General features: G+C 45.1%; 1 protein-coding gene across 1 annotated transcript in view; it reads right to left on the bottom strand.

Annotated features, from left to right (window-relative positions):
• Positions 1-151: 151 nt before the first annotated feature.
• Positions 152-23826, bottom strand: part of LOC311329787 (chemokine-like protein TAFA-1) — a gene marked incomplete at both ends in the record, with an annotated part of 24129 nt that continues 454 nt past the window's right edge. Inside the window, 3 exons of the mRNA XM_084461711.1 lie at positions 152-181; positions 379-503; positions 4433-4573. Coding sequence (XP_084317837.1) covers positions 152-181; positions 379-503; positions 4433-4573 — 296 coding nt within the window. The remainder of the gene's footprint in view (positions 182-378; positions 504-4432; positions 4574-23826) is intronic.

Genomic DNA, 23826 nt, shown 5'->3' with positions numbered 1-23826 from the left:
AAGGCAAGTTTCAAAGTGTGAAATACGGCTTGCGTGCAGTACACATATTCGTCTCTCTTTTGTGATCTTATCATTGATAATCTGTTCAAAAACAAATGATACTGTACAACCATGACTGACTTGTGGATGACCTCTCCTGTGCGTTCGGGCCTCAATACGTCGATGTGTACGGCTGGGTGTTCTACCGGCGGAAAGGGAACAGTTATTCTCATTAACCGTTGAATCAATTCCCACAGCCATTAATGCACTGTAAACACAGTTAGGTCTATTGCTTTCGTGATGCCACTACCTTTCTAAGATAAGGTGAACTTTTATTGTCCCCCCATATCCAAAATAAACAACAACAACAACAAACCCATCAAGTGCAGGCGATCTTACCCGGGTGGTTTTGATCTTGTTCCCGGCGTAGCACATCCAGCCGGAGTTGTCGGGGAGCGTCTTGCACTCCTCTCCCTCCAGACACGGCTCCATCTCACACCACCACTTCCCAATCACTATGGACGCTGCAGGCCGGGAAGACAGAGGAGAGAACAGGTTGGCCTCACCCAACAGGGGGCACCATCAGATACCGTGCCGCAGCCAGCTGCTCTAGATTGGTTGGAGACAGACTCATATCAGGTGAAAAGTATATGGATTGTGTGTGTACTTTGTAGTAGAGTCGAGATGCAGTGAAGATATCTATTTTCTCTCCTTGGGTCAAGACTGTGAATCTTTTTGTTTTGTTTGAAGTAGAGGGGGCTTGGTTGACTTAATGGAATGTTTAACATTGTGCTCATGCTTTGTATGTTGCCGAAGCATTCGTTTAATTTCATTGGTAAGAATGCTTTTGCTTTTCCTCATGTCAGAGCAGTAAACGCCCTCTTTGGCGTCTTCTCAGAGGAGCAGATGAGGTGTGGCTGTGACCTGACTTTAATGCAGGTAATATGCCTACCATCTCAGATAGTAAATGGCCTTAAATACAGGGAAGATACTGTATACACGGGGTGAATGGGTGGCATATTGACGCCTGAGAAGAAACGACCCTGTCAGAGATCTCCAATTCCCTCACTCGACTCAGTAATTATATTTTCTAATGGATTGAAACTAAGGACTCTCTCAGGTGGGTGAGAGGATTTTTTCACAGAACTGAAATGCATTTGGCAGTGATTCTCTGATCTCGGAGTCCTTAGAATAGATCGATGCATCTTTGCTAAAAGGATACAATTCAAAATAAAAATGACATACGTAGTTATGTGCCCAGTCTGCGTTGTCTTTGAGTTTCCATGACAGTTCTGGTTTAAGTGGTTTTCAGCTGAATAGTGAATGTATTTGTCCCTGCTTAGTACTCCACCCAAGGTGCTTGAATATTAATAGAGCAAGTGTGAATAGAATGATTAAACAGCTATGTATGCTGTCAAGACAATGGAGATGATTGTAGACTTGTAGAATCCAGCCCCCCTCCCCCCAATCACACTGAATGACACCCCAGTGACCACTGTTGACTCTTTCCGCTTCCTGGGCACCACCATCTCCTGGGACCTCAAGTGGGAGCTATACATCAGCTCCCTCACCAAAAAAAGCACAGCAGAGGATGTACTTCCTGAGTCAGCTGAAGAAATTCTACATGCTGAAACAGGCCAGGAAGATCATGGCCGACCCCTCCCACCCGACCTATGGCCTCTTCACACAGCTCCCCTCTGGCAGGAGGCTGTGGCTGAACCACTAACACCGTTCAATACAGGAACAGCTTTTTCCCCTTGGCCATCAGCCTTATCAACGAGGATCCCCCTCTGACTTCCTCCCCCGCTCCCTGCAATTTTTGCACTGTACATATAATATTTGCAGTACACTGTACATATACAGTATATTTATACTATACTTTTGCACTATATGTCTCTTTTGTAGTGCCAAATGCACTGCTAGTTTTTTGCACTGTTCTGTCCTGTCATTTCACTGGTCCATTGTTGTGTTGTTGTTGACTCCACGGTGTCGCAAAAAAATCCTATGTATGTACAAATGGCAATAAAATAATTCTGGTTCAATGACAGTACTCTTCTACACCTCCATCATCGAGTCCATCCTCACCTCCTCCATCACCGTCTGATTCTCAGCCGCAACAGACAAAGACAAAGCAGACTACTGCAGCGCATCATCCGCTCTGCTGAGAGGGTGATCGGCTGTAGACTGTCATCCCTACAGGACCTGCACGACTCCAGGACCTTTCAATGGGCCAATGAGATTGTGGCCGACCCCTCCCATCCCGGACCGAGTCCTCACACCACAAAAACAGCTTCTTTCCCGTGGCCATCAGACTAATTAACAAGACTAATTAACGACGCCCCCCCCACCAAACTGACTATATGCACCACTTGCACACGACCACATACCTCAACGGCACACACATTGCACACACTGCACATAACAATGCTCATCCACCAATGCTCATCCACCACACTACACTCACTGTACATTCTCTCTTCACACTCCATTCTGTATATGGTATGTATATTGCATTTGTGTCTCCCCTTTTTTTTGTATATTGTTAGTACAGTACTGTATATCGGAACACATTTGCACATTGCACATTGTTTTGTTTTCACTGTTTTTTGTATTTAGTATTTTGTATTTGCACTGTTTTTTGTACTGTTTTGCAGTCATGTCTTTGCACTTTCCTGTCCTTGCACCCTGTCCTATGTCATCTGCAACAGCGTATGCCTTAACCCTAGTCAGATTCCTAGTATGTGTGAACCATATACATGGCAATAAACAGAAACTTGAATCTTGAATATTATTGTCCGCGTTTGAAACCTACCCGTTTCAGCTCTCAAAGCTGTTGAGGAATTGAATATGTTATATACCAGTCACATGTACCCAGTCACATGCTATTCAGTCTGGCTGCCACAGGTCATGTTGCCACATTAGATGAGAGTAGTTTGTGGTCAAGCACCTGACTGAATCAGGCTGTGCTTTATTTATTGATCGATACCAACTCGTTAGGCATCTGACAATCCCAAGAGGAGGGAGTCGGGAGGAAGGAGTCAGAATACTTTAAAGAAGTAGTAAAGGGAAAATGCATGTTTAGCCCTGTTTTAAGGTTACTTATGATCATATACAATGGTTCAGATCAAAACGTTGACAAAACTAGCACTTTTGAAAAAGTCTGATAATTGCTCTACCACCGTTTTGGTCATACAATGGATGTGGGTGGGCACCGTGAAAAATCATTCAAAAAACATGTTAAACTCTCGATTTCAAAGACAAGAAACTCACTGAGGTGTTAGTTGGCGTTCTGACATATAATTCGCCATAAAGTAAGATTCTAGTTCATCTGGAAAGTTTTTTTTATTTTTTTATATATAGAACTATTTAGTCGCAGCACATACATGTGTAAACTTCCGCTTGAACTGATTCCGATCTCGCGCAATGCCTTGAAGTAGTTCCGCTTCCTGAATCCCCTCTGCGGATTGATCTACACATCTACAACGGTCACTTCAATACAAGTCAATGGATTTCATAAAATGATCAATAAAACCCTACAGGCAAATTTGATGTCAAGCACCAACGGACAGCAATTACCCCCTCGGTGAGCTTCTTGTCTTTGAAATCGAGAGTTTAACATGTTTTTGAAAGATTTTTCACGGTGCCCACCCACATCCATTGTATGACCTAAACGGTGGTAGAGGAATTATCAGACTTTCTCAAAAGCGCTAGTTTTGTCAACTTTTTGATCTGAACCATTGTATATGATCATAAGTAACCTTAAAACAGGGCTAAACATGCATTTTCCCTTTACTACTCCTTTAAACATCTCTCTCCCTCCGCCTCTCTCTCTCTCTCTCTCTCTCTCTCTCATTCTCTCTCTCTCCCTCTGTCTCTCTCTCTCTCTCCATGTCTCTGAGATAGACTATACATTTTTGAGATGTATTCCATGAATATTCAGTAATAAAAGAAAGTCTCATGCATGCACAGTATAGTGTGTTGACTTTCTAAAAATTCATAAACATGATGACATACAAACCACTTTTATGTGAGAAGTTTCTACTAACTTCAGAATTACAGTATTATCTGCCTTTCCCACAAATTAACATCTAGTGGTAAGACAGGTCCCAAATGCCTCCAAATCAAATATGCAGGAACAGTGTGTGTCTGTCAGTAAGGTGCACACTTAAGGTTACCTATTCTATTAGGCTATATCAAACACAGCACATCTCCAGTTACGACAGGGTATTCATAATCTCTGCTTATCTGGGACAAGGCATCGGCTAGGATGACCTTTACATAGGACGACTGGTTCAAAAACTTGAGCGACTGCAAACACCTGTGTTTTCCCAGTAGATACTGCACACTCTCTACTATACTGTACTGTAGATCTCTCAGTGGGTATCTACGCACATTGGACTTTACCTGTTGCACTTTTTCTCTGATGTGCGTCCGTTGCCTGGCTGGTACTCACCGTCCACGCAGGAGGGCTTGTTGCGAGTGGTCCCAGCCACTTTGCCCGGCAGACAGGAGCACTTGACCGTTTGGGAGCGCTCCTCGATGCGGTTCTTGTTACAGCATCGGTGGGCGGCGACCACCTCACAAGTGCCCCCCTCTGATGACAAACAGGTAAACAACAACAACAACACACACACACAGAACAGGTAAACAACAACAACACACACACACACACACACACACACACAGACAAGATCAGTTTCTAATGTTTGTCAGAAGCAGGTTCCTTCCAATAAACAAGCAGCTTTATTAGTGCATTTGTGGATTTTTGTAGATTATTGATGGATCCTTTTTGTTCTTCTTCTCTCAACAGAATTGCTCTTCTCTGCATTCCTCAACATGCTGGCAATGTCTCTGGGCCCACAGTACTACGACAGAATATCCACATAGAGGGATTCTCTTGATGCGAATAATCGCAGGTTTACTGTACACACGACGGCTATTAAAATGTCTATTAAAATTACATTGTGTGAAAGCATGGTGGAGTCACCAGAGAGAGCGCAGATAAGGACTGCAGGGCTGTTAGAAGAAGCACAGAGGCCTGCAGGGGGCCCCCGCCGGAGGAATAACACTGGCCCTTCATGTAATTATCACAAGGCTGGCTGCCTCCGCTCCTCCCTGCTTCAGTCTGGAGGGCCGCTGAACCAACACGCCCCCGCCGGCTCCTCCTCCTCCTCCTCCTCCTCCAACGGCTCTCAGACCAGTACTCTCAGCCATCCATACACAGGGGACAAGTCCAGATTAGGAAGTTATCAAGTCAACTACTGTGGGAGGCAAGCATTTTAAAAGGTGATTCGGGTATCAGTGGGTTATATTATTACCCTGGTCTGTCAAATGGCAGTGATGAAATAGTGGTGGTAAAATAGCCCGCAGATGAAGTGAAAATCAACAGCCAAAAATGAAAAGTTTAACAGAAACCGAAAAGGTCTAATGTTATTAGATGTCTGGAATTCATATTTAGTCTGAGCCAAGCTCAGTAATAGAGGAGCTTAGGTTTAGGTGTGAGAAGAGTCAGAGTCAGTTTCACGGAATAATTGAGCTATCATGTTAAGTGCCTGCAGAGATTTGCCACCATAGCCTCTCCATACCTCAGGATAAAAGAGCGCGCATGTCTCTCCCCCCCCACCCTCCTCCTCCTCCCTCCCTCCTCCTCTTCTTCCTCCCTCCTCCTCCTCCCTCTACTCCCTCTCCACTTCCCTCTCCTCCCTCCTCCTCCTCTCTCCTCCTCCCTCTACTCCCTCTCCTCCTCCTTCTCCTCTTCCTCCCTCCTCCTCCTCCTCCTCCTCCCTCTCCTCCTCTCTCCTCCTCCCTCTACTCCCTCTCCTCATCCTTCTCTCTTCCTCCTCTTCCTCCCTCCTCCTCCTCTCTCTCCTCCCTCCTCTCTACTCCTCCTTCTACTCCTCCTGCTCCTCCTCCCTCCCTCCTTCTCCTCCCTCTCCCCTACTCACTCTCTCGTCTCTGTTCATTAGCAGTACCACTGGCAGAATCATTCATACAGTCTTTCATATGTGATATTACAGTGTTACTAGTGTTGCCTCTGGGATAAAGGCGCGTTTGGACTATGTACATTTGGTTTGTCAAACGGTTCAGGTTATGAAATCATGAAATATGACTCGCTGCCCTGTACTGTATGTGTCCCTGGTGTAGTGTGAGCCTGGGCTGTCAGTGAATTCACTGCCAATAATAGCAACACATAAGTCGTCAATCTGGAGAGTCTACCCCTGGGGCGTAATGTGGGTGGATGTAATCATTAGACATTGATTAAACGCAGCAGTAATTGCTAAAGTTTAATAGAGGGAGAGGAAAGAAACTAGAGACCTATCGTTTTTTTTCCCCCACCTCGATGTCCAGGGCGCATTCCTCAGCGACATACAGTAGCAAAGGGTCCTGGGGTTACCGTGACTCCAGGGGGTGTGTGTTTCAGAAAACGACAGCAGCCCTCAGTCACAAATGACGTACAGTATAGTCTAGTATAGTATCCCGATCTGGCCCCAGAGTCTGCTGTCTGCTACCGAACGACTGAGCTGCCACAACTGGCCATGTTTGCTCAGCGTTAATCATGATGTGCTGTTAGAACCACTAGGGCGTCAGTTTAGAGAACAACAGCCCACAGGGCTTTGCTCTCGTTAATGCATCTTCTTAATTGCAGAAGACGGCCCCGGATTACTCCTTTGATCTATTAAAAAAACCTCAAAACCCCCAAAAAACACCACTCGACCGAATTAACCCTCTCTGCTTGCGAAAGGCAAACAGGATAACGGTATCCTCTTTATTTGGAAATCTTAACCTCAGAAGAATCTATTAAAATCAAATAAAAATGCAAATGAGTTTGCTGTTTTCAGCCAGCAGGTGTGATGAGCCTTTAGACAAAAGCCCTGCTGCTATGGTGCAGTTTTTTTTTATAAGCTTATAGCCATGGCTACAGTTTGTGACTGCAGCACTCTGAATGCTCCTGGAAGCCAGTCTCCTGGTCATGAATATTTCAGAGGGAGATGAAGAACAACGTGGCGGGAGATGAATGCTCTCGTCGGGTGAAGGACGGAACCACGGCAGGATATGATTGTTTTTTTTTTCTATTTCCCTTCTCCCTCCATTATCAATGACTGTGAACGTAGTCAGTGGCCCGAATGACAAACTGTCTGTGTGTGTGTGCGTGTTTGTGCGTGTGCATGCGTGAGTGTGCGTGTATGTGTGTGTGCGTATGTGTATGTACTGTACGTGTGTGTGTGTGTGTGTGTACACATGTACAGGTTTGTGTATGCTGGGTGAGAACTTGTTTGCTTTTACACTTGATGCTCTACTTTTAGGATTGAAGGTGTTGTTGTGAAGTATGAGCATGGGGGGGGGGGTATAAGTACCTTATAAGCCAATTCCTGCTCACTTGTTTCACTGTCCCACCTGTTGGCGTTATGAATGACAGCAGACAGGGTTCCCAGTGAGACGGCTGTCCCAGGGGGTCAGGGTGTGAGATGCACTCAGAGGGGCCCCTGCTGCGGCCGCTCTGCGCTCAGCTCCCTGTCAGGAGAGGAGGGGCCCAAACACGACCACGGGGGCCACAGACCCTGCCTTCTTGTGCTGGAACCTGGACATGCATCAGTATCTATCAACTATAGACCTGGCCCTGGTTTCGCTTGTGAGTCAAGGATACAGTTTGGACATTTGACCGATGGAGGTCAAGGTCCGTCTGTTCAACTGTCTCATCTGGAGACATCCATGCACTCTCTCCCTAACGTGAGAGAGGGGTGCTAGGAATTCATCTAGTTGGGTTAGCCGCAGAGGTGACACGTTATTCATCAAAGGGACCCTAATTTGTACGAGTCACAGCACCTGGTGTCACAAAATCAGCCAGCTGCTAATTGGTAAATAAACGCAGATGGGGTGTACCCTGTTCCAAACCAATAAGCCCCAACCTGAAAACCGCACAAGGCCCCCAGGGGGGCCCAGGGTAATGAATTTTGAGCTTGATGGGGGAGAAAGTGTCAGATCATGCGTGACATGGACACAGAACACTGACATTCAAAAACGACATGGAACTGAAGTTGTGTCTGCCTAATGGCGGTGAACATGGGCCTCCTGGGACCAATAAGCCACCGCTCACGAGTGATGAAGCAGCTATCGCGCAGACGGAAACGGTCGGTACGTCTCAGTGGAAATGTCAGTGTACAATAAGTATGCCATGACTTGCTGTCTAGTGTAATGAGCACATAGTGTGAGACAGAATTCTGCTTTTGATAGGTACACTCCTCTCCTGCCATCTGTGGTATGCAGTGCGTGTGCGCACGTGTGTGTGTGAGTGTATGTGTGTGTGTGTGTGGTCGTGTTGTTGGTATAGGTTGTATTTTCTAGTAAAATAAAAGGTTGGCAGGTTCCCGCTGCTCGCTGTGGTTCCCGTCTCAGTGGTGTTGCTGCTCACAGAGCTTCATTTTAAGGCCGCAGATCGATTCTGCTCCGGCTCCCCTGAACAGCTGCATTCTGAGAATGAAATGGAGTGAGCTAACGGTTGTACGTCACCATGCCATCCGCACAGGGAAGCCTTGGGGACTCAATTTAGCCAGTAACCTGGCTTTTTCCTGGGGTTCTGCGGAGGCCTGCATACTTCTTCAGATCGTCAGCCTGCGACACTGACTCTCGTCTGTGTAGCCCTCCTGACAAACAATCACACACTAACGGTCTCTCTCCCTCTCTCTCTCTCTCTCTCTCTCTCTCCTCTCTCTCTCTCTGGTCCAGTCTCAATGTTCACTTTTACAGACTCACAGACTTTGAGGTGCGTTCCCGCTAAGTGTGTGAGGGCTCAGGGCTCTGTCCCATTGTCAAATCATCAAGTGCACAAGGGCTCTCTGGCAGACATGTTGGGCCATTTATGCCCCCTTTCCACAAATCTGCACTTCTAAGGACTTTGCCTCTGGAATTACCCACAGTTCATATAGTTGTGACGTGAAACACTGGCTTACCGGCCAATAAACAAGAAACCCTAACGTTACAAAACAAAATATATGTTTTCATGTTTTCAGCTGAACTTGCTTATCTGCACAAGTAGCCTTATAACAATTTTGGTTTCAATATTTTACGTATGCATTTGTATAATTTGATTTGTTTGAAAATATGAAGACTATGGTTATGGATAGCATAGATTTCTGTTGCCATAAACCATATTATTCTTCAGTTAAAAGCTGCATGACATCCATCTTGGTGCAGTGTTCTTTGAACTGAGATTGCCAGCATGAATATAGAAAGAGTTGTGAGGTATTTGTGCAGAAATGCGTGTTGCATTCTTAAGTAAAAACCTTTGGATTCATCACAAACAAGAATCACAGGCAGTAATGTAGTAAGTTATGACCACAAAATTAAATGATTTGTGATGAGGGATTACTGTTGAACAGAATTGTTTTGAGGGTAACAGAGGGTTGTGATAATGTAAAGGACTCAGCACAAAGTGAATTTATATATGTAGGCCTACCAGAACCAGGCCAGGTCCACCTTATGCGTGGCTGGCTTGTTTCTGTGCAGGACTGGTAGAACGGAAGCTAGTCATGCCACTGAAATAGCTGTGAATTGAAATGACATGAAATAACATCTGATAAATTAAGATAGGTCTTGTCGCCTGGACATATCAGTTCCAATGCTTCCAATGCTAATCCAGCAGAATAAGAGTGAGATAGCCAGTTAGCTCATGGGTTCACAACAACTAGCAGCAGCTTCCATAACATTAATTAGGGTTTAGAATAAGGGTTGATACAGGATCTTACCTATAAGGCAAGGGCATGAACATGTGGAGATTTGGGGTATAGTCCCATAAAGTCATCCCCACCGGGTCTTGAACCCCGGTCTGGGAGTCCAATGCTCTGACCACTACTCTACTTGTGCAGTGGAGATCGGCGGGTTGATTTTGGTGTCCTTCTTGACTTTGGTGTGCTGGGACTACTGCCTCTTGTAGTGCCAACATTGTCGGGAGTAAGTAAGTAAGGGAGGAAGGGAGTGATAACCTGACAAACACTATACTAGCTGCGCGGCTGGCCAGCCATGCACAAAAACAACGCAAAATCAAAACGTAAAATAAAAAGTCCTAAACCCACAATAGTAAGAAATATGTTTTGATGTAAATGTAAAGGACGTTGCAATGTGCTGTCCCATTCCTTTTTAGACCATTTCAAGCCCTTGCAGCCTCTCACACTCAACTACTTACCAGGTGATAATAAGGTCAATAAGTCACTCAGGGCTTGAGGGTTTAGGGGGGACATTGGGATTGGGCCTCTCTCTCTCTTTCTCTCACTCACTCACTCACTCACTTACTCACTCACTCACTCACTCACTCACTCACTCACTCACTCACTCACTCACTCACTCACTCACTCACTCTCTTACACACACACACACACACACACACACACACACACACACACACACACACACACAGGCATTAGTAACATATTTAAAATATTAAATGCCCATACAATGATGATACATAGGCCTACTGTAGCTACATGATATGTATGATACGTACAACAGCTCCACAACAGCTCTGAGTCAATGTCAGACGTGTCCGTTTCCAGTGACAATGACCTCTGGTTCCTTTTGATCTGGGGGGGGGGGGGGGGGGGCTACAGCGTCTGATTCCAATATGGCCGCGGGGCAGCTGATCTCCAAGAGCTCCGGGAGACAACGACCCGTGTGTGGTGAGTCAGTGAACCTGTCACCATCAGACAGGAGACGTACTCAAGGTGACCCATAACAGGCGCGCTCTCCCCGCGGACGTCCACGCCGGCAGGCTACGACAGCGCCTGTCACTGCCGGGTAATGGGACAACCAGATTAGAGAACGTCAAATTAATGCAGATGGAAGACAGTTGAGAGGCACAAAACATGTGGCGACGGGGTGTCAAACGGAGAGGCCTTTTTTTTCTTCTTCTTCTCCTTCCCTGTGAAAGCGTCTGAAGTCCCGGTAGCGCTGTTGTTATTCCAGCCAGGGGAGAAGCCGCAGACATGGGAGGCAAAATATCACACTTCGTAAATTGTACGGTGCTCCTGACAAATGTATTTCTGGGTGGAAAAAAAAAATGTGAAAGAGATACAGAACGTAGCAAGATATGTTTCCCATCAGAAGTGTATCTATTTCCATTCAGCAGAATGACGAGACTGGCAGGAGGGAATAACGGAAGATAAATTGGCTGATAAAGAAATAAGGAAACCGCTGGTACTTGGGGTGGGGGGGGGGACAAGTGGTGCGTTCGTTTATTGACCTCACCCACCCCACTCCTTCCATATACAGCACTCCTCTATCACAGAATTGCATGGTACAGTAACTGGATTTCCCAATAGTGATTTCAGCAAGAGCACTGATTCGTCCCTTCATTGAGTGTGTGAGTGTGTGTGTATGTGTGTTTTCTATATTTATATGTGTGCGTATGTTTCTCTGTGTGGTGTGTGTGTGTGTGTGTGTCTGTTCTGTATTTATATGTGTGTGAGTGTGTGTATCTGTGTTTCTGTGTGAATGTCTTTGTGTGTGTGTGTGTGTGTGTGTGTGTGTGTGTGTGTGCAGCGAGCAAGCGTGTGCGTGCAGTGTATGCGTTTACCTTTCATCTGTCAAAAAAGAGAATGATTTTGTCCCTTTTAGATTCAATTTTGCCATATATTTTTTTCCCAGCCGTTTGCACAATTTACACTTGGTTGAGAAAGAATATCAGTTGCTTCTCAGAAAAAGTACGGCCCATGACAAATAAAAGCAGGGGAATTCATGAAATATGTCTGGCAGTGCAGTCAGCGCAACACAAGGGGACCATAAGATTGGCCCTGTGCACTGGGCCCCTGAAGATGGGTGAGGCTTTATTGAAATGCAAATTAAAGACTGAGACAACTGGGAGCTGCTGTTGTTTCAAGACGCACGGAGGCCGCATGGAAGAGGGGCGCCAGAGAAAGAGAAAGGAACAGGTTTGCCATTTGCATGTGAGCCTCAAAGCCCGTTGCCTCGGCTGTCACACGCTGCCCGCTTCGGCAGGGGCCCGTGCTGCCGCTGCTTGGTGGGACTGCTGCAGATCAAGGCCACGAAAAGATGGAGGGAGGAATAGAAGGACCCTCTTTGTGAGAAATGCCTGTAGTGTTTTAGTTTCATGATGTGGGTATGTGCGTGGTGTGTGGGGGGGGGGGGGCACACCAACATACTGTCAGTACATAAAATGAACAAAGACAAGCAAGTGCTGTATCTCGGTCATCTATTTTTTGTGTGCACTGAATAATGAATAATCATAATAAAAGAAGTTTGGGCATGTCCTATAGGCTGTGAGTACTGCTCCTTTCCTTCTGTCCTAGTTAAATGTCAAACGCCGCCTGTCCATCTTTCCAGACCTTTCTCCCACTGATAGGTTCCCGGGGCTGGTATTTCATATTCGTAGATATGAAACGGCCTGATGAAAGAGTCCGTACAAAGGAAGAAGGACAGGCAGGAGCTTGAAGAGCTGTCAGAGAACAGCTGCTCAGACCACATCTGACTGCAATACCTCACAGGGCAGGGCTGTGCTACCCAGACAGGATACTAATGCGCCTGCCACATGTGCGCTGTGTAATAATGTATAACACAAAGCTGGAATGACCTCTCATGCTATTCGACATGTACTCTCGTGGGTAGAACAGTGATTACGTAAGATTCGGTGGGTGACAGAGCTAGTAATTGGAGCTGAAAGAAATGGTTCATAACTAATTAAATATGTTACCGGGCGTGTGCAGAGTCTCATGTAATCAAGATTTTCAAGAATCTTTTTGTGCAATGAAATATTTACCTTCAATCACATGCATAAAGCTCTCTCTCTCTCTCTCTCTCTCTCTCTCTCTCTCTTGGCGTTAGTATGGGGTTAATGAAAGGGCAACATCAGTCTCTGTGCATTGAGGAATCACATCAGGCCTTCTTCACACGGCTCTGCGCTGAAGCTCCCATATCAAACAGGAACAAATACTATTCTCTCGACAGGCAAAGTGACACTACAGGGCCTCTCATCATCAATCTTCCAGTGACGGGTGCTATTGTCATTGCATCAGATATGTAATTCCTACCACATTCCTCTGCCAGCATGCTTCCCTATGCATCTGAATCTGCTTAATTGGATGTGGAGTTTAAGTATGTCAGAAGACTGATGACACACCAAGGAGATATTAGAGGTATAAAAAAAAGAAGTGATATATGCTATGGAGCAGGATCCACCCAGTATTAATTACTTTACTGAGGCTATATCTCCTACCTCCTTACCCCCTGGAACCAATTAGCAACTCAAGATCTTCTTTTCTTTTTAGTAATGAGGACCAAGTAATGATAATGAATTTCATATTTCTGCCAAGCACTTGAAACGGTTAAGGGAGTGTAAAGACTTGGAAAAGAAAGAAGGAAGCAGTCTTTTGATGAAGCGTTTAAATAGCTTGGGTTACAGCAAAGAAGCTGAAAAGTACAAGACAATCAAAATCAATTTATTTTTGGCTTTTGGCAGCCAAGGCATCCTTTCCGTTTATCTTCAGGATGTCTTGGGGTCCTGGCCTTGTCTCACTTAGAAGTACAACACACAAAACTAAACGTTTAATATAAATTACAGCTGATGCAGCCATCATGAGTAATTAATGTTACCCATAAACTCGTTCAAACTTTTTTTTTTGATGTCCTAGGCATCTAAATCTTCAAATGATGAAAAATGTATCACAGTTCATGTGCTAATTTAGTGGATCTTCATCAGATATCATACTGATGTGAAAATGTCAGTTAGTCATAGAACAGCAGCGCGACCTGTTTGTGCCAAGCTAAATCAAATCAAATCAAACTTTATTTGTATAGCGCATTTCATACAGAGAGCAAAACACAGTGCGCTTTACAGAGAGCAATGGTTTGGATAGACATATTCCAGAGGGAAGCTAAAAAACAGTTCACCCAAGGGCCGAAAAAGTGAACTGTATAAATATTTCCCTGACCTCTCTCAACTACATCTATAAGCAAATGCACTGTGCCTGGGCACTACCCATGCACATTACCTGTGCACCATGATGCATGTCGTCAGAATGTGTAAGTGCAGTGGGCTTTTCTAGTTCAGATTTATCTATAGAGCAGGCATATAGGCCCATCATATGTTTTGTTTGGTCTAAAATGTACAGTAAGCATTTATTTGAAAGTAAGTAGTGAATTAACATATCAGTGATTAAAAGAACCTCAAGTGATTTGAACTTTCTTAGGAAAATATTTAATGAAAATGACGATGTTTTAAAAAACAAAATAAACAAACAAACAAAAACATGTGGAAGGAAGGCCATATAATAAGATGGTATGATAATCTACTGTTCATTGTAATGATGATGTTGCTATTAACAGATGCAACTGGCCCTAGTGGTACACTATACATTGCTATTAACCAATGTATTTGAGCTTATTATCCATTGTTAGCACTTCAAACTTATATTGTGTTTTTAAGGTTGCAACTCATTCGAAGCATCTGGAATTAACATGTCTATACGCACAGTAGACTACTGACCTTAAGTGTAAGCTACTGGTGTTGCTGTTAAGATTTGCATATGTGCCTACTGTATAAGGCCTACTGTTAACATGTCAGACAGCTCCTCCAAATGTCCTACCACTTGCACCTCTACCGAAAGGCTCACTGTAATATGACATATATGTAACTTATGAATAATCTGTTTCATTTGCACATGCTTCACTCATATCCTCCTGTCGACTCACGAGCTGTTTTACATGTCTGACTGTTTGCAGCTAATGCAAATGAAAGGATTTGGTGTAGTATGACAGACACTTAACGTCTGACCATTGCGTTACATTCGCCCTGCTTCTCACTAGGTTATTGATCAAAGTGCAATCAACAGTGCCTCAATTTCAATGGCGGAAGTAGAGAGAGCTGCCCTGCACGGTCTGACTCAACCTCCCAGACTCCCCAGTTTCCCCAGACTCCCAAAGTGATCGCCCGCTTGACTGAGCTACTGAAGAGATATGGTAAATGGTAAATGGACTGCACTTATATAGCACTTTTCTGCTTTAGCGGCACTCAAAGCGCTTTACAATGGCCTCTCATTCACCCATACACACACACATTCACGCACCAATGGCGGTAGCTGCCATGCAAGGTGCTAACCTGCTCATTGGGAGCAATTTGGGGTTAGGTGTCTTGCTCAAGGACACTTCGACATGTGGACAGTCGGAGCTGAGATTCGAACCACTGAACCTTCGATCACTGAACGACCCACTCTACCAACTGAGCTACAGCCGCCCCATAGAGATACTTTTGTTAGAGACAGAAATTATTTTATGTTAACTTGAGGACCTTGCTCCACAAATCAAACCAGAAGTCAAAATCCTGGGCAATATCCCCACTTGAATTTTAAGGCCAATATTAGCAAAGTAACCAGGACAGCTTTCTTCCACCTTAGAAATGTTGCCAGAGTAAGGGAATTTTTAACACAAGCGGATGCAGAGAAATTAGTTCATGCTTTTATTACAGTACAGTACTAGCAGAATAGACTACTGCAATGCCCTTTTTACCGGACTGCCCAGAAAATCAATAGTGAAACTTCAGCTCTTTCAGAATTTGGCTGTTATGCTACTTTTAACAAAGACCAGAAAGAAAGAGCATATCATTCCTGTCTTACAGTAGTTACCTTACATTGGCTCCTTGACTTCAAGGTACTTTTACTAACTTACAAACCTTTAAGCACCCACATACATCTTTGACTTTTTAGTTTTGTATCAACAAGTCCTCAGGTGCTGACCTAACTGTTCCCTATGTACTACACAAAACGAGCTGGGACGCCGCTTTCAGTTAGACTATTATGCCCAAGTACTGTATCCTTGTCAGATCATCCAGACCTCGCCAGCTCACATTGTTTCACTCTGCACATCAGTCTGGCAAAGCTCGATAGAGATCCATTTGATTGGCCGATCAGAAAACAATCAGACAATCTGCCTTTTTTGAGGAAACACTAGCACGGGAGGTAGACTGGCTGGCTGGGAATTGTAAGGTCCTTGGTTTGATCCCAGCTCCCTGCATGTGTTGAAGTGTCCTTGAGCAAAAGACACAGAACCCCAAAATCGCTCATGTGCAGCACTGGCAGTGGCCTGATTAATGCACAAACTCACGGGGCTGAAGCCCTGGGCCCAGAGCTTCAGGGGGGCCCGTCGATGTTTTTTTTTTTCGTCGATGTTTTTCCTCCAGTCAACTCACTGCCTGTGTGTGTGAACGAGGGGGGGGGGGTGCAATAAAAAATATGGAAATTGTTTTGGCTTGATTTGTTTATGCCAATTAAATTTTAGGCTGGCTGATTACATACTTATGTAGGTCGGTTGGGCGCGTGATTTGCTGAGTGCTGAGCTGTATTCTGTCAATGTGGTTTACGAGTTTGTGCACAATTAAAGGCAATATTTCTACTCTCTCTCTGTACAAATGAAGTACCCAGGTGACCTGCAAGATGACTGCCGAAGAAATCGTCCATTTTAAGGAATTTATAAAAAATCAGCCAAAACAATATGCAAGGGAACACTTGCAGCAGATAAGGAAAAATAATATTACACGGTTTCCCAAATGTTGACATTGCTTTAAGAATCTATCTAACTTTGCCAGTGAGCAACGCCTCTGTAGAGCGTTCATTTCAGTAAGAATTTACCTGTGATAGACAGTCATAGATAGATTGTTCATCCAATCACCTGCTGAGTAGTTTTTAAAGTGCCTGCCCTTTCCCAAATAGTGTTCAACAAAGCTTTCCCAGATGGTTGCATTAAAACAAACCATTTGGCACGCGTCAGGTTACCAACACCCTGCCCAGACACATCAGAGATGCAAGCTCTCTTAATATGAAAGAAACAAATCTTAAAATCAGTTTGAACAGGCTTTTAAATTAACTACTGGTTGGATTAAAACTTACTTGTTTGAACAGGCTTTTAAATTAAATACTGGTTGGATTAAAACCTACTTGTTTGAACAGGCATTTAAATTCAATACTGGTTGAATTAAAAGAGATAAAAGTCTCTGACACATGTCCAGACCCAGCTACTTTTCAATTTATGTCATGCATTTTTAATTGCACTTTCTTTTTTGTACCTTGTGCATGAGATAACTCAGCACTTTGGCGGCCCCTCTGGTCGTGATAAAAACTGCAGTATACAATACTAGCGGTTAACTAGAAGTATAGTTAGTACACTGAAATTCTAAAATAAAATAATCAATTCACAGGGTCTCATGTGGTGTTATGTCACAAAAAATATTTTTGGGAGTCTTGCTAAGGTCAATTCATAAACTACTAGGAGACAATCCTGAATATTTAACTTAATATTGAACTAATAAAAAGTCACCTCATCCAGCTTTAAAGGCCTTGATCTAATTTATTTTCCTTTATATGTACCTAAAATCCCTCTTTAATTTTGCACCTTTATTATCTTATTGTATCTTATATTTATCACCCCCCCCAAACAGACACACACACACACACTTTTTTAAATGTTATTTTAATTTTTCTTCAACCATGAAGCACTTTGAGCTCTTGAAAAATAGATTTTAATCTCGATGGGTCTAAGCCTGGTTAAATAAAGGTTAATGAAAATGATGGATGACATGGAAGTATAGCTTGTGAGGGTGCCTCTAATATGCAAAACAGTTTTTTTACGCTGTGGCTGCGGTATGTACTGTATGATGAGTTCTTGAAGATGCCCTCAGCCAGCAGCGATAGTGGCCAGTAGGAGTGATGCACTATCTTTATTAATGCCATGGGGATTGAGTGTCTATGGCTGGAAACAGCTGGCACAGCCAGAAAGAAGAGAAGGTTGGGTAATTAATTACACTGCAGGCCACAGAAAATTATTTTCCTACATAAGCGTTGCAACCACAAACCATAGCCCCTCCACAGGGCTAGCTGTAAATCTTCAATTAAACAGACTTTTTAAACAAATATCCACAAGCTTAGACAAGTCTGCTCCAATGAATAATTCATCAGGAAATCAAGGAAAAGGGAGGGGGTGTGACATTGTTTGTGTTTTGTGCTGTGTGTCCTGTCTCAAACTAGCCAAATAAAACCCGTTCTCGAGTAGAAAATAAGGACACAGTAACCCACCTGTGTTCTTCCCTGAGCCAAACCCGATTGTTATGTCAGACAATCACAACAACAGAGGACACAGGATGCCATCTGTGCCTGAGGTCAAGAGGTCATATGTTCTATAGACTGGTCAGCAGTCAGGGCTTCCTGTCAGCGAGTGAAACAGAGAGCTGGTCTTCTGGGGGTCACTGTGTCGTGTAGAGGATATTAGGATAAAGTGGCCCCGGCAGCCTCCAGATGACCCCCACAACCCCCCAACTGCTTCCCCTCCCTCCAGGATGGGGGCTGAGGACCAGGACCAGGGATGAGATGGGGGATTGGGACCAGGACCAGGGATGAGATGGGGGATTGGGACCAGGACCAGGGATGAGATGGGGGAGCAGGACCAGGGATGAGATGGGGGACCAGGAGCAGGACCAGGGATGAGATAGGGGACCAGGAGCAGGAATGAGATGGGGGATCAGGACCAGGGATGAGATGGGGGACCAGGACCAGGACCAGGGATGAGATGGGGGACCAGGACCAGGACCAGGGATGAGATGGGGGACCAGGACCAGGACCAGGGATGAGATGGGGGACCAGGACCAGGACCAGGGATGAGATGGGGGATCAGGTCCAGGGATGAGATGGGGGACCAGGACCAGGCATGAGATGGGGGATCAGGACCAGTGATGAGATGGGGGACCAGGACCAGGGATGAGATGGGGGATCAGGACCAGGAGCAGGGATGAGATGGGGGAGCAGGAGCAGGGATGAGATGGGGGATCAGGATCAGGAACAGGGATGCGATGGGGGATCAGGAGCAGGACCAGGGATGAGATGGGGGATCAGGAGCAGGACCAGGGATGAGATGGGGGACAAGGACCAGGGATGAGATGGGGGATCAGTACCAGGAGCAGGGATTAGATGGGGGACCAGGAGCAGGGATGAGATGGGGGATCAGGACCAGGAGCAGGGATGAGATGGGGGACCAGGACCAGGGATGAGATGGGGGATCAGGACCAGGAGCAGGGATGAGATGGGGGACCAGGACCAGGGATGAGATGGGGGACCAGGACCAGGAGCAGGGATGAGATGGGGGACCAGGACCAGGGATGAGATGGGGGACCAGGACCAGGAGCAGGGATGAGATGGGGGACCAGGACCAGGGATGAGATGGGGGATCAGGAGCAGGGATGAGATGGGGGACCAGGACCAGGAGCAGGGATGAGATGGGGGACCAGGAGCAGGGATGAGATGGGGGACCAGGACCAGGAGCAGGGATGAGATGGGGGACCAGGACCAGGGATGAGATGGGGGACCAGGACCAGGAGCAGGGATGAGATGGGGGACCAGGACCAGGGATGAGATGGGGGATCAGGAGCAGGGATGAGATGGGGGACCAGGACCAGGAGCAGGGATGAGATGGGGGATCAGGACCAGGAGCAGGGATGAGATGGGGGACCAGGACCAGGAGCAGGGATGAGATGGGGGACCAGGACCAGGAGCAGGGATGAGATGGGGGAAAGCCTGCCTGGCAGAGAGAGAGAGGAGGTCTGAGAGAGGGAGGGATGGAGGAACCGAGGGAGGAGGATGTAAGTCAAAATAATGTGCCTCCAGGATGCATTATATAAGGCTATTAAACTGTCAGCATCTAGAACCGTGCATGGAGGGACACAACCTTTGTTTGCGACAGCTGAGAATCTATTTTTCATGTTTGTGCCGTGGCAGCCTCTGTATTCAGCCTTTGTTGAGAGAGCTAGGCGGTCGAGTTAGTCGGTGCTCCCTCTCCCTCTCTCTGTCCTGCTTCTGAAAAGAGACACACGTGGAATTCTGATTCAGATTGAAATAGGAACTCTTCAGATTATACCCTTTTCATTCTGGAACATGCCATTCTCCTATTCACAAGAAAAAGTACAAAATAGTCCGATTATTACATATGATGATCATATTATCAGCTACAAATTGAACCGCTGCGCTGAAGCCGAAGCACCGACAGTTCTGAGTTTCAATATTCTTTTTTACAGCGTAGATAAATAGAGACTAAGGGGGAGGATGAGATGACTGGTGACTGAGTGAGAGTTCTAGGTGAGAATGATTTTATCCCAACATTTGTGGATTATTTATCATAATCAATACTGCAGACAAGTGGTAAAATATGAACCAACAAATTTTCCAGTGTTCCAGAAATTAAGAAGCTAATGATTAGAGCTGGCCCAGAATGCACACAGGCATTATGCCCTCTCTGGCTGCCGTAACACTGTATGGCTCAGCACACTTTCAGTGGTACATTATTTATGTGTGCATAGCTAACACACTCTTGATGTGTCTGCTTGGGAACAGTAGAGTGGGGGACACTGGCTGGCATTGTGGGGGGAAGTGGGTTCACGGGAGTAAAGCCACCGTCCTCGCTGGCTCCTCTGACATCTCTCTCATGCTTCACACCAGCCACTCCTACCGTCACTAGGAATGCATTTAGGTCATTGCACTTATATAGCGCTTTTATCTATAGCGCTTTACAATGAAGGCCTTTCATTTACTCATTCACACACACACACATTCACACACCAATGGCGGCAGCTGGCGTGCAAGGTGCTAGCCTCTCATTGGGAGCAATTTGGAGTTCAGTGTCTTTGCCCAAGGACACTTCGACGTGTCATCAGGAGGAGCCGGGATGTGAACTGCCGACCCTACGATCATTGGGCAACCCGCTCTACCTCCTGAGCTACAGCTGACCAATTTAGCTACAGAGAAACATAAATTTGTATTGAAAATAGGACCCCACTACATAGGAAAAAACACTCACTAAAGCATCTAATACTTGACACGTTGATCTGTGGTGGCTTTTTGTTCTGTGGGCTGTGAGTTCTCATTTTAAGTGAGCTGATTGCCGAAGCTTTTGGTGTAGAGAGACACCAGCTGTTTATCAAATGCAACACGTCCAACGTTGAGGTATTCTGTGGACATGGCCAGAGGAGAGCGCAAACCCATGACCCTGGCCATTTAGCGTTCTGTTCTCTTTTGTGCACTGTTCACGTTCCTTGCACTGAATAAATACACCTCCTCATGAATCACCGGCCCCATAAGACCCACACAGAGGCGCGTGGCGTCCACCGGAGGAGCGGAGAAACAGCCTAGAGCTCGGTGCAGAGACAGCGCCGGCTGGCTGCAATCTGTAAGTAGCGCTGCAGGGTGGAGAGGAGGTACAGGCGCACGAATCACTGGACATACATAATCAGCTATTCAGGAAAACTCCAGCTACTCTACTCTGGTCAAGGACTTAACGTTCACACAAACAGAGCACAGGGAACCAGTGGGGTCGGTACAGCTAGAAACCGGGGGACAGCAGGATGAATGACGATGTACAGTATGGACTTGAGTTTGATTTGGTTTATTTGAAAGTTAAAAACACATACTGTACTGTACGCATATACTGAAATCCCCCATTGGCACAAAGACACACACAAAAGGAACCACAGGTGGATTGTTAGACGATCTGTATCCTGGAAAATGTTCTTACATTTTCTTTTACATCATATGATTCGCAGGCATGTCTTATTCTCCGGTAAAGTACATGGTACAGTCATAATAAAGGCCGATTTCGAGTTATGCTTGTTTGGTTTTAAAATAAAGGAAAACAGTGACTCAGATATGGGTTGTACTGTGCTTGACCAACATTTCGCTGTTGGTATAATAACACTACTTTTACACCTTATTTACCTCTACATAAAACAGTTTTCATCAGGAAACAACTGATCTTTCGCCCCTGGTGATCTCAATTTCCTTTGGTAATACCAGTCACTGTGATCTCATGGCTTGTCACTGGTTGGCTTCAGTGATTGGCCCAACGGTCTACCAACCAATGGCCTTCCTGCCACCAATTCATGACCCATCAACCTCAATCCTGCTACCAATCCAACAGCCTCTCAACACAACACACAAAACTAATGTCCACATGTCCACATCCTGGAAGACATTCTGTTTGCTTCTCATAAAACCAAGAAGCAACCGAGACTCATTTATCCTGGAATGAGGACAAGCCAATTTAGAGATTGACTGTGGGATTTTCAGTGAAATGAATGCTTTGTCTTAAACAGATGGAAAAAAGCATGTAGTATTCATATTATTTGTGAGATTTCTTTGGGTAATTTTGATATTTTCCAAAAGCTTCCTTGAAATGTTGAGTGTATTGTTTGTGCACTTGTACTGTCTGCAAAAATCCCAAATGATTGATTCATTGGGGAGAGAATGTAATTTGCTCTGTAACACAAAGCTCATAAAACCGCAATGAGCGCGTAGATGTCTTCAAGGGATTTGGCTCATTACTTGGAGGGGCCCATGAGCAAACCTAACATTGTTGATTGCAGTGTTTACACATTGTCTGAAGACGTGTAACTAAAAGACCCAGAACCATTGTCCAGCTCAGTGTCCGTCCCATGCCCGTCCCTTAGTGCAGCTCTCGTCTCTCATCTCTCATTCCACATGTTCATATTAATCCAGGTTCAAGAAGTGGGGCAAAATAATCTCTCACCATTCCTATGTGAATACAAAGCAATTGGAATTCCAAGACAATTCTTAAAGGGGTGCTTCACTCAAATTTCAAAATGACGTATTTGTTTTCTCACCAAAGCAGTCAATAGACGAGGAAAGGTAGCCTAGCTACCCTTACATTACACTTTCCATCCCACTGTGTTTTTATAGATTTTTGCATTTGACAGCACATTCAAAGCCCAGGTAAAAATGTGAGCGCTTAAAAGAAAGATCTGTGACAACAACAGACGCTGACAAACTTTAGAACTACACACAGGAGCCGGCAGCCACTGAGGAGAAGCACATTGACTTGAAAGCGCCATTGACACAGCTTCCTGCAAAACCTCAACAACCACCCGAACCAGCCCGGCCGTGTCCCTCTCTTCTCTTGAATCATGTGCATGCACAATTACTCAGCTTATAGCTCACAGCAGCCTACAGAAGACAAAGGCATTTTCCCCCCCAATTTTCACATCCATTTCACAAAGGAATCGCACAATCCAAATAGAAATGGGAATAACATAGTTTGAAAATGATATCGTAGAGTATGTCAAAAGGGAACTCTTTGTGGATGGAAGAAGAGTCCAGCGGTAGATAGTGCTGGCTCTCAGTCCCTAGCCCAGAATGAGGAAATATCACTTGTTCAGCAAAGCTTTTGTGTATCCCAAACACAGTGGGATGTGCTTGCTAACTAATGGGTGCTTAGTGCCATCTTATTAGCCTGTCAGCGATTAGCATCTACAGAAATTACTTTGTTAAAGCATGATGCACCAACATTCACCACACCCATCACTTACATTAGATACATTTGTGGTGGTTTTGCTCCTGTAAGCTCATATCTAACACAGTTACATAAAATTGATAACTTTCCACACCAAAATGAACAAAACATATTCTCTGGACTGCATTCAAAACCCCAAATTATTTTAGAGGTACACCAAATCAAGAGTGCTGTGCTTGCCCAGTTCAAAACGTCCCTGTTCGGAACAGGCCGATTGCTTGGCCTCCAGTATTGCTGCTTGCAGCTTTCTGGAGAACCGCTCATCCATAAGTTAACACCTTCACATTCAACACTGTGCTTTTTGGGTCCGGAGCAATACACCTGCTGAATTTCAACTTTATACAGTACCCGGTTCTCAAGAAAATCGAAATACAGACAGACAGACAGACAGACAGAAAGACAGACAGACAGACAGACAGACAGACAGACAGACAGACAGACAGACAGACAGACAGAGACTATTTTCTTCATAGTAAGATAAGAAGATTTACCATAGAGTGAAGACCA

This window comes from Borostomias antarcticus (genome assembly GCF_949987555.1).
Source record: "Borostomias antarcticus genome assembly, chromosome: 3".
Classification (NCBI taxonomy): Eukaryota; Metazoa; Chordata; class Actinopteri; order Stomiiformes; family Stomiidae; genus Borostomias; species Borostomias antarcticus.
Note: the sequence above shows the minus strand (reverse complement) of the source record. Positions and strands in the feature narration are given on the sequence as shown.